General features: G+C 38.2%; 1 protein-coding gene across 2 annotated transcripts in view; it reads right to left on the reverse strand.

The window, feature by feature from the left end:
* chm (CHM Rab escort protein) overlaps positions 1–12,383 on the reverse strand; it is a 130,933-nt gene that overhangs the window by 58,368 nt on the left and 60,182 nt on the right. For both annotated transcript variants that reach the window (XM_059977287.1, XM_059977286.1), the window contains exons 6-8: positions 12,244–12,360; positions 8,503–8,623; positions 6,608–6,830 (exon numbers count right to left, since the gene is read on the reverse strand). In XM_059977287.1, the coding sequence (XP_059833270.1) occupies positions 6,608–6,830; positions 8,503–8,623; positions 12,244–12,360 (461 nt within the window). The remainder of the gene's footprint in view (positions 1–6,607; positions 6,831–8,502; positions 8,624–12,243; positions 12,361–12,383) is intronic.

Genomic DNA, 12,383 nt, shown 5'->3' on the forward strand with positions numbered 1-12,383 from the left:
AGTACAGTCAACGTTTCAGGCCGAGATGTCGACTGTACTGCTTCCTATAGATGCTGCCTGGCCTGCTGAATTCCACCAGCATTTTCTGTGTGTTGCCTGAATTTCCAGCATCTGCAGATTTCCTCATGCCTACCTTACATTATAAAGCAACACACACATAGAAAATGCTGGAGGAACTCAGCATCTATGGAAAAAAAGTACATTTGGACATTTTGGGCCAAGACCCTCAGCTGGACTGGAGAAAATTGATTTTTGATTCAAGAATCAAGTTTGTCATGAGTACATCGAAACATACAGTGAAATGGGTTGCAAACAAGAGAAAATCTGCAGATGCTGGAAAGCCGAGCGATATGCGTAAAATACTGGAGGAACTCAGCAGGCCTGACAGCACCCATGGAAAAAAGTACAGTCAATGTTTCGGGCCAAAACCCCTTGGCAGGACAGAAGGGTCCTGCTGAAGGGTTTTGGCCCGAAACGTTGACTGTACTTTTTCCAGTGATATGCTTTGTTTGCATTAACAACCAACACAAAGTATGTGCTGAGTGGATCCTGCAAGTGTTGCCACACATTCCAGGGCCAAAAAAGCATGCCCACAATGCCACAAACACAAAATACAATAAGCAACACACATCAATAGCAAAAACAAGCACCATTACTCCTTCCCACCCATGCACACAGGTGCAGAGTCCTTTAACTCCAGGACAGGGCTCTAATTTCAACTGACACACACGTAGGCTTGAAGACACTGGGCTTCAATCTCCCAGCAGACATAGAGATTCACAGACTTTGCTCCAACCAACTGGACTTGACTTCTAGGCTTCCGATTCACCCTCTGGCTTCAATCCTTGGTATCGATTTCAGTTCACTTTGATCACTGAAAACTAGGCCTCAGATCTGGTACCATTGATGGTGGGAACCCAAAGAAGAGCCCTTGAACTCTGGTCTCACTGATTTGTGAACCCAGGAGATTATTAATCTTGTTTCTCCTGCTCACACAAAACTTGAATTCCACAAAGCACCAACAACTCTCAGATCTGGGTTCCATCCACGTAGTTCTGTCAGTCTGACCGGAGGTCCTCAGGGCTGCGTGTTCAGCCTGTTGCTGGATCTGATTCAAACTGAATCATCATGTTTGCTGATAACACAATTGAGGTAAGCCTCATTAATAACGGCGATGAAACGGTGTACAAAAAGGACATAGAGCAGCTGGTAGAATGGTTCAAGCACAACTATTTGAGTCTCAGTGTGGACAAGACCAAAGACATAACTGTGGACCTTAGGAAAGTGCAGGCTGATCACTCCTCATTGCACATACACGGCTCCTCCATGGAGAGAGTAATGAACACTAAGCTTCTGGGTGTGCACTTAACTGATGATCTCATCTCGTTCTTCAACACCACCTCTTTGGTCAAGAGAGCACAACAGCTTATGTACTACCTGAGGAGACTGAGAAGAGTGAGACTTCCCCACACCTGATCCACTTTTACAGGAGGATGGTTGAGACTGTCCTGACCAGCTGCATCATCCTCTGGTATGGGAATTGCGGGGCACCTGACAGAAAATCGCCCATCCATCCAACAATCTCTCTGAACCATTACCATCACGCAGAAGGTACCATAGCATTAGAACAAGAACTGTTAGGATGAGAAATGGTTTCTTCCCACAGGCCATAAGACTTCCAAACTCTGTCACCACCCAGGTCTCATCATGCATGAAGCCCAGGAGCATAATACTGTGAACTTGTGTCATAAATACATCTTTTAATTTGTTAATTTACTTGTGGTAATATCACTTGGTGTTTGGTGTGAGTTATATGTACTGTGTTTCTCCAAAGGAATATTGTTTCATTTGGTGATATGTTAAGTGTACAGCTGAACGACAAAAAATTGAATTTGAACTTTAAGTTACTGACTACAAAACAGCTCTGGTTTTAGCTTGCACCATCAGGATTTAAACTGAACCACTTGGACCATTGAAGAAATAAGGGTCATCCCCATTAACCTTTACATTAGTATACCAAAGGCAACCAGTTTTAGTCATATACAGAAAATAACTGATAATTGCAGTCTGTACAGGAGTTGAGGAACCTTTTCATGTTATTAACCCTAAAAAAATTGTAATGTTATTTGAAATATCCAACTACCTGCTACCATTACTAATGTGAATTTCACTGTAAAAAGGATGCATAAACTGTATTTGTTCTCACCTTTAGCCTTCCAGTATCAAATCATATTATGACTAAATTAACAACTGCAAAAACTCCAGACCTCGCATCATACTGCTTCACATAGTCTTTAAATGGCATTTCAGTTCCTATCAAGACAAATCAGTGAAAGCAATTTTTAATGCAGCTGCTAAACAATAAGACCCATTAATAGCTGAACTCTGACAGCACTATACATGATGATTTATGGTTCTGTATATAATTTGATTATTCTATTAATTCTGCTGATTACTGTTTTTGCTAATATAGTGAAGGTCACTTCCAAAATAAATCTTCATTACACACTTACATTAATGGAGAGAAAATACTGCCTCTAACTAGTTGTTTTTCTTAATTAAAAGCTAACATAACAAGAACTAAATAGGCTTGAGGGCTACTTTTGCTTCTGTTACAGAGTTTGGATGTTGAAACCATTTCAACTTAAACTACATTTCCAAACATGGAATAGAAAATATAAAATCCCATGTGACTCATTGAATCTGCAAATTATTAACTATTTTATTAAAGCGCGCAATGACCAAGTTAAAACATTTTCTTGTTTTCCCTTAAAACAAACAAGCATAAGAACATTTAAAAAATTGAAAGGTGACAAAAAATGTGTAAATAATTTTATATTATTTCTGGTCACCTTGAAACATTGCAATTTAGACACAAACAAGGATATGGCTAAACCATTCAAAAAATGTTGCCAGTTGAAGCAAAAAGGTTGTATCTGCATATTACATTTTAAGTTCACAATGGCAAAATTAATTGGGATTAACTATCTTCACTGTGTATTATTCAAGCTTTTGATTAAGTATATTCCGTTCACATGCTCTTAATCTGTTTCCCACAATTCAACTTAATTTTGTTTTGCTTGTTCAAAAAAAAAGTGGATTCTGGTTAACTGGGCTATTAGTTCATCAGGGCAGCTGCTTATTTGGGACAACTCTAAATAAACAAAAACTAATCAAAAAATAGCTGGAATTCCATTTGTTTATTTGTGACACTCCACCACTTAATTAGGGCAGGAGACCACTGCCGAACTGGTTTTAACTGGCGTCAGTTGCAAGCACTTGTGCAGCCACTAGGCACAATATGTAGACATTACATTGTGCATAGAAAAAAGAGTTTTTAAATAGTGTCAGTTGCATGTTTATGTTCAAAAGGCAGTGATTTTTGTCAGTGATAGTTGGTGAGAAATAAGCTGAGAGACAATTCAGTACCGTTTTTCTCACTGAGATTTCAAGCATCCAGGCTTGAGATGCCCAAAGTGATTTTACCACTTCATCTTCAGAACAATGAAAACTTGAGGGTATCGACAATCATCTTCAATCTACCCTCGCCTTGATATGGATAACAAGGACATCTGCATAACATAGCTTACATCTACAAAAAGAATTGTCTGCTGAAAGAGTGCTATTCCATTCCCTTCTAAGCAACATTAATTTTATCGAGAATGAGTTTCATGGATTCCATTAAAAATTCTGAGAAATATTAACTGGCAACTTGAAAGCCGAAGATAACAGATAAATTTAAAAAAAAATTTTCCCTGCAAAAATTTCACAATATTTTTCAAAATTTCTGTCTCATCATATCTGGTCTGATGATATGCATTTCTTTAAATATTCCTCAACTAAGGATTTCTTTCCATCAAAGAGGATAAAGGCATTGACCACGTACACTAATTTTCCACAATTTTGCTCAATCCCTCTCCTTTCTGAAAGGTCAAGGATTGAGTTCCGCTGGCTGTTGCTAAGTCCCCTCTCAGCTTTGTGCTCAGTAAAAATAAATCCAACCCATCCATTCCAACTGAAACATCTTCTGGGAAAACTTCTCTACACCCTCTCCTGTAGGTGGCACGGTAGTGTAGTGGTTAGCCCATCGTTTTACACAACAGTGATAACCGATGGGGGCTCAATTCCTATCGCTGGCTTAAAGAGTTTGTATATTCTCCTCGTGACCACGTGGGTTTCCTCCAGGTACTCAGATTCTCTTCCACATTCAACGCACGGTTTGGGTTGGGGAGTCGTGGGCATGCTGGTGCCAGAAGCATGGCCGCACTAGTGGGCACAATCTTCACTGATTTGTTGCAAACGACACATTTCATTACACGTTTCAATGTACATATTGACAAAGCAAGCTATTTTCTCAGCACAACATCCTTCCTGCATTTTGCCAACTAGACTTCCATACAACATTCAAGCTGCAGACTAACCAATGTTTTATAAAGCTGGACCAAGGTCTCCCTGCACTTTTATTCTATGTCCCAGCAGATATTCGTATATCTCCACTGACAGACACTACTGAATCTGCTAAATATTTTTCACAGCTTTGCATTTTACTGCTTTTATATTTTTCTTTAAATGACCATTTTAACTAATTTAGTGATATAGTGCTGAGTAGGCCATTCCAGACCTTTCAGCCACGCTGCCCCAGCAAGCCCCCACACAGTTGATTAACCCTAACTAATCACAGAACAATCTACAATGACCAATAAATCTACCCGGTATATCACTGGAGGACCCAGAGGAAACCTGTGCATTCCAAAGAGGATGTGCAGAGACTCCTTACAGTACAGTGCCATAATTGAACTCCAATCTTTAGAACACCCTGAGCTGCGTAATAGTGTCATGCAAACCTCCATGCTCCCATAGCGCCTAAATCTCCCAATCAGATGGCTTCAAACCTTGGCCATCTCATTTCTACCATTTCAAAAGGTACTGTATTACCTACATACTATCTGTCCACGCTCCAAACTCAGTAATACACATTATGCTGGAGGAACCCAGCAGGTCAGGCAGCATCTATGGAGAGGAATAAAGAGCTGATGTTTCAGGCCAAGACCTTTCATCAGGACTGGAAAGGAAGGGGGGAAAAGAAGCCAAAATAAGGTGGTTGGGGAGGTGGGGGGGGGGGGGGGGAGAGCGTGACAAGGAAGAGTACAAGATACAAGGTAATTGATGAAACCAGGTGAGAGGAAAGATAGGTGGCTGGGGGAGTTAGAATAAAAAGTGAGAAGCTGGGAGGTGATAGGTGGAGAAGGTAAGTGCTGAAGAGGAATCTGATAGGGGAGGAGAGTGGACCATGGAGAAGAAAGGGAAAAAGAGGGGAACCAGAGTGAGATGATGACAGATGAGGAAAAGAAGGGCTCAGAGAGGAGCCAGAATGGAATGGAAAATGAGAGCCGGGGAGGCTGAGAAATAAGTTAAAGAAATTGATGTTCATACCATCAGGTGGGAGGACACACAGACAGAATACAAGGTCTTGTTCCTTCAACTTAAGAGTGGCCTCAATGTGGTAGTAGGAGAGGCCATAGAATGACATGTTGGATTGGGCAGTGGAATTAAAATGGTTGGTCACCGAGAAAGCCTGACTGTTTCAGACTGAACAATCTTCACCCTTTTTGCAATACATAACTAATGTTTCCTTTCAAAATCTGATGTAGTGTACAATGTGAACAATTAAGTCTTCTACAGATCTTGCCTAACCTGCTGCACATTTCTAGCATCTGCAGCTCTTTTTAATTTCACGTTTTAAAATTACATCAATTCCTGCTCGTAACAAGGGTTACATCATCCAAATCAGAAATCATTTTACTTGTAGCATGACAGCACTTCAAATTAAAGCAGCAAGCATTTAGATTCACCAGTCCATCATTCTAATGATGAATATACAGTACTGCTGTGTTTGTACACTGTTAAAAGTCTAAAAACCAGCAAGTTTTTTTGATTGACCTACAAATACTGAAGCTAACTGCAAAACAAAAACAAAAAAAAAGCATCATTTCCTGTTAAGAGTGTTTCAAGCTTGCTGTGTCTAAATCTAGGAGCTTCCTACCCAACTGAATTGAGAGAGTACCTTCATCAGATGGACTGCAGTGATTCAAAGTGGCAGCTCATCACACACTGTCAATTAGCACAGCCTTATCAGGCATGTCACAATGCCAAAATGCGAACAGTAGAAGTATCATACTCAATTCAGACTGTACTAATATAAAGGTAACAAATGTTCTACTCACTGCTCTCGCCACAAACAATACAGAGCTTTTGCTTAATAATTTAAACTTTATAGGGACTCCAGTAAATACCAGTGCCTCAATATCAAAGTTACATTTCGGTTCATCATTTTGCATTCAGCCAACTGAAACGACATCCAAAATCATTGCTAATCATGCTCAGACTTTCAATGATTTGGGATACTTAGGATAAGCAGTCAGATAACACTTGCTTTCATCATTAATTTGAGTATTAGGTCCATTACAGACCAACAAAATTCAATATCCAATTTAAATATTATGTAAAATTGGAGCAAGATATTTCAATGGACTCATGACATTTATGTTTAAAGTATTTTTGGTGTACAAGTTTAGATAGCTGCAGCTTTGTGAAGAAATAAACATACCTGCAGAAGCACTGTGGTATTTCTCCAACGCCATACAAGGGAAAAAGGAATGGCGTGTTCCCATAGCGGCCAAGGCAACGTAAGAAATGCTGTGTTGCTTTGAGTCCCTCAGTTGTGCTAGCACTTTCAGAGACCATAGCAATGGAATGCAAAACGAAATGTTGAAGACTAGCAGTTAACATTGGTGTCTTCAAGTAAGATGAAAATGTACTGTCCTTAAAGTCTGTAAGTAAATAAATGTAGTTAATTTACAATACAATGTTCAATTACCCACTCAATTTTTGGGATCCAAACCATCATCGTATCAATAATTTAGAGTAAAACCAAATGAGCAGTATTTGTTGGGTCCTGGATCTAGAAGATTTGAAATAAAACTAAACTTTATTTGCACAACCCTTCTCTCCAAACAAAGTTTGGCAAGAAAGAATGTTGTAGAAACATAGTTGGAATTGCCATGAAACTTCCAGGTGAATGCTGGGAGACATATGGAACATGAAAAACAAAACAAAGAGCCACACTGAAAACAAAAATCTGGCAGGTCTCATTATCTCAGGTACTTTTAATTCAAGCCATTTATGATGATCCAATAATAAACTCATTGCTATTTAAATAATTATGATATTGGTATTTATTTCAAAACCATGCTAAGACCCAAAGGTTGAGGAACCGGCTAACAGATTCTTCCCTTGGATCTTCCAGCAGTAATAGGTTATCATAACATAGATAAATAAAAACGGCCAAAATAACCAGCAAGTCAGGCAGCATTGTTCGGAGAAAAAAAAAAGTTTAATGTTTCAAGTCACTGATTTAGCATAATTATCAAGGGCTTATAACACAAAATATTAATGATCTTTCTCCACAGTGATGCTGTCTGATGGGCTAAGTATTTCCAGCATTTGTAGTTTACTCTCCTTTTCAATTATATAAAATACAGAGCCAAAAACAAATAGCACAAGGTCCTCCGAAAACAGACTAAAAGAAAATCTGAGAATATCCACAAAAACAAGTGGAATCATGGCAAAACAAGGAATTGAGTGGAGTAAACCAGTGATACGCAAGTCCTTTTTTGAGGGAAGGGCATGATTTAAATTCAAAAATGCTTTTTGAAAGTCATTAGTGCAAAGATAGAAGCCACAAACTTTGAGAAATGTTGCCACTATTCATTCCATGTGAGCGCCAATGTATATTCTTCATGGTCTAGAGGTAATGCTTCAACTTCATGCAGATTCTCCAGCAATTACACAAAGACACCTGGATACCAGGCATGCAGCAGATTCAACAAAGCACTAGAGGAACCCAGTAGGACAGACTGTATTTATGGAGGGAAATGTACCATTAACATTTTGGGCTGGAATTAAGCTAGCAGATTTAGCATCTCCATTCACAGTACTGAACAATCACATCACTGGGGCAAGTTTCAAGCCATTTGTTAACTGAATTTAAATGTATTTAACTATTTTAAATTTTAATAAAATTCATGCCATTAGAAATTGTTTTGGACTATTTTTAAACATTTAATAATGTCACTGACATTCAGACACTCAGTGCTTAGATAGCTGGTTATGTCTTCACACAGGGATCAACCAGCAGTTACAACTTAGAAAGGGAACCTGTCTACTGTGCTGGCAGTGGGCAAAGGCCTACTAAAGGTCACCGCCAACGAAAGATAACCATGCTGAGAACTCAAGTCCAGTAGGTATTGCAAGTCGATGTGGACATGGAAGCAATGAATGGGAGCAACTCACTATTGACCAGAGAAGGCCAGATAGAACAATGCTACCGAATGAATTAAATCCACATTCCATATGTCGTGGTGCATAGTACTAAGTGAGTCACCTCCTAAATTATGAAAGGAGAGAAATAAAAATAAAGAATGGTTTTGGACATTCGAGTACCTAGATATTCATCTGGATGTTGTTCATATTCCAAACAGAAAGTAAGGAACTTCATTAACATTCGCTTTTCTATCATGGTGAGACGTTTGCTGGCAAAGACATCTGCTCTGGAGCAAGGCACCTGAAATAGCAAGAGGAAAGAATCTGTAATAACCTTCCCTTCAGAAAGTACTGCAATATACAAATCAGTTATACAGTATTCAAACAGAAAATTCAAAGGCTTCCACAAAGTACCAAACAGCAGTACGCAATGTAGTAAACCATTTTTAAAGGTTACTTTTCAGCTCACTTTGAATTGGCTGTATTCATGTGTATGGTTGAATGACAAGTGAACTTTAACTTGATAACCATTTTAAAATAACTATACAACTATACTAAAACAACAAATTCTTAAAATAACTTTTGCTGCAAAGGAATAGGCCTCAAAGATATTTCACAACAAAGAGGAGCAAAGTTGACCTGCGTCTTCTGACAAGTGAAACAGACTTTCATGCTTACTAGCTTCTTTGCCTTGGTCCACTCGCGCAAAGAGTGCAACTTCATGAGGTTGTATAGTGAACTAAGATATGGAAGTTATTGTGCATTCTGATGAAGGGTCTCAGCCCAAAATGTCAATTGTTTATTTATTTCCATAGACGCTGCCTGACCTACTGAGTTCTTCTAGCATTTTGTCTGTGTTGCTCAAGGTTTCCAGCATCTGCACAATCTCGTGGAAATTCTTACTATATGGAAATTCTGATGCTTCACATCTAGCTCTTTCAATAATACCCCAAGACTTTGCAAATCATCAGCTTACTACATATAGATCACCAAGTAATATTTGGAACTGTGGGTCACTTGCCCAGGGAAACAGAGCTAGGCTCATGAACATGGGCTGAAGCACATTTATATTTCAGAATAATGGATTCTATTGCTGTATTGATAAAATTACACGTGTAACATGCAAACATTAAATTAAGAACTGCACAAAAGTAATAACCAATAGTTCAAGAAGTCTGCTGAACCGGCACTAAATTCCCAAGGGTGCTGGATTATTGAAGTTCCACTGCAATTTATTTTTGAAATGGATGCAGCTACTGTTTCACAGGCAATGACAAGAATCAAATTTACAGTGTAGAGTTAAAACTTTGCTGCAATTCCCTGTTTAGGGATTGGGTCACAATGCCACTAGTTTATCACTGGTGAATGATTCTTTATCTCATTCCAAAACTGCACCCCTCTTTCTCCCTTTAGTTAACAGAACTATTCAGAAATGCTTACTTTGCAACCAGCCAAGCCTACAAGGTTGCCCATCCTGATATTGGAAATTTACAAAGTGTACATTTCAGAGTGAGCCCTCATTGTCAAGAATGTTTCTATGGTGTACAATTGGCAATCTTGAATTCAAATACTTCAGTTTAGCAACTTCTAGAACACTAATAAAATAATATTCATGGAATTATTTCCTATAGAAAATAGTGCCTTTGTAAACAAATATTTAAGAAAGAAACTTCATAAAATTGTTTGCCCTATATCATCACCCACATTCCTACACAAGCCCAATTGGAATATTTTAACTGTTGGAGTAAATGGTTCCTTAAAAAGTTAGACTCACAATATTAACTACAACTGATGGAGAAGCAATTTTTCCAATCAGAAGTCTCAAAATAGACCCACATTATTCTTTAAATTAGCTAAGAACATCCCCAAATGTCTGTGCAATCTCTATCTACTTCCAAAGACCTACAAGCACTCCTCCTTCAGATATATATATATATATATCAATGTATTTAAAGTTTATCTGCAGTACTAACCTGGCATTTGCAATCAGATAGTCGCCTGCATAAAACAAAAGACCTAACTTTAAAAGTATACGAAGTAAGCAGCAGTAAAGATGGTATTAAGTGTTCAAAATGTCAAAAGTACAACAAAAATCACCTGAGTGGATATTTCATAAGCACAAGCTACCTGCCAAGAACTTAAAAAGGGAAAGAATGGATATGGATTTAATACAGGAAACTGCACCAAGGTAAAATTAACACACATGATACAGCTGCAAGGGACAGCAGCAAACACAAGCTGGTCCTGGCTCTTAAGCTTTTTTTGTTTAAGTATTCTCGTCTTCATCTTAGATTCTAAAAAACATATTGAAAGAAACAGGCACAGGCACTAAATGCAATGCAGCTGCAATGTCCAGCAACTTGCCATGTGGACATTACCATTTCTGTGGAGATACAAGACTTCAATGTATTTTTCTTAAACCACAGCAGATGCTGGAAGTATACACATTACATTATTTGTCACAGAATGTACACCAGCCTGCTGAATTAAGAGAAAACCACAACCATTTTCCTCATCTGATCCCCTTCAAGTAACCTGCTCTGTATTCAGAATACAAACCAGCTTGCCTTGTGCCAAATTATCGTTGTTGATCAGGAGCAGTAACATTAAATAGCAGTTGGATTGTAATTAAACATCATCTATTGATCTGAAAGCTATTTCAGCATATCAGCAGCTTTTCTGTGTCATGTTTTAGTCAATATGCAATATTCCCTGCAAAACTGGAAGGTCTGGGCGTTCTAACAAACCATTAGTAATTTGCCATTTTTCTGATGAAAATAATCCATGAGATGCCTTAAAGAAAAATCCTGACTCTATGTTTCCTGAATGTAAAGTATGAAATCTCAAGTGTTTTAGAATGTAAAGGGTAAGTTTTTCCAGCCCTAAAGTAAAATGTATACAACAAAAAACTTTCCAGCAAACAAAACACTAATGGCAGAAAATCCATCATTGGCTGGATAGGTGCACAGGTGAATGTTTATTCACCTTGTAGACAGTTATTTCACTGCATATTCAACCTGCAAATTGCTTTGTGGATCTGTGATCTACCTGAAATTACATGCAAGCGATAAACAGTTCAGCAGTTTATGGGCTGTTAACCATGGGTCCACTTGCTAATTAAAATTTCAAAGTATTTTCATGAACGAGTGCGAACTTCAGAAATGGATCCTCAAGCTTATTTTCGAAGGGTGGAGGGGGGGGGGGAGGAAAAGAGATCTTGAAATACATAACACACAAATAATAAAAAGCAAAATTTCAGCAGCACTATTAAAATGGAGAGATTAGTACCCAAGCATTTAAAAGGGGATAAAGTTAGTTAATTGAAGAATGGGATGTACAGATTATGAAGAGACTTTAGCAAGTATGGAAGAACACAAGGAGACTTATGCATACAACTACCAAAAAGATCCAAGCAGCACAAATATTTGGACATGGTAATCTTCTTCTAACCCACTTCCCCACCACTCCAAAAATCAAAAATGTGTAAGATGTCTTCCTACTCTTAAAAAATGCTCACCAGCTTAACTAAAGCAGGGAAAGAAGCTCGTGTGAATATAATGATGCCACTGTGTAATCATCAGGTTTGCTGATAACAACATGACACATCGAGACAGCATGGATATTGAACTTGTGCCAAGGAGCAGCTGTGCAAACACATCACACTAAATTTAAAATTGTAATTTGTTTATAGTAAAATTAAAGCTGCCTTCTAAGTTTCATTCACAATTTGCAATGTAATATTTATAATTTGGTTCACAATTGGATAATGTGCAGAGAAAGCTCGTGTAATTAATTAAAGAATTATCAGACTAGCTTGAAAGTTCACAAAAAACAGATCAAGGTTCATGTATTTAATATCCTTCCATATATTTGCCAACAGCCTCAATTCCAAGCAGCAAGTGCAAAGAGAAATGACAATACCTGCTCAACTTTTTCTCCTTGAAAAGCAAGTATCCTGTTAATATTTTTGAATTCAGCATACCGACTGACATTGGATTTGATAAGAAGATCGACAAGAGAACCACGGGAATACAAAAACTGGAAGAACACAAAATCTCAGT

Source organism: Hypanus sabinus, chromosome 8 (assembly GCF_030144855.1).
Source record: "Hypanus sabinus isolate sHypSab1 chromosome 8, sHypSab1.hap1, whole genome shotgun sequence".
NCBI classification, from domain to species: Eukaryota; Metazoa; Chordata; class Chondrichthyes; order Myliobatiformes; family Dasyatidae; genus Hypanus; species Hypanus sabinus.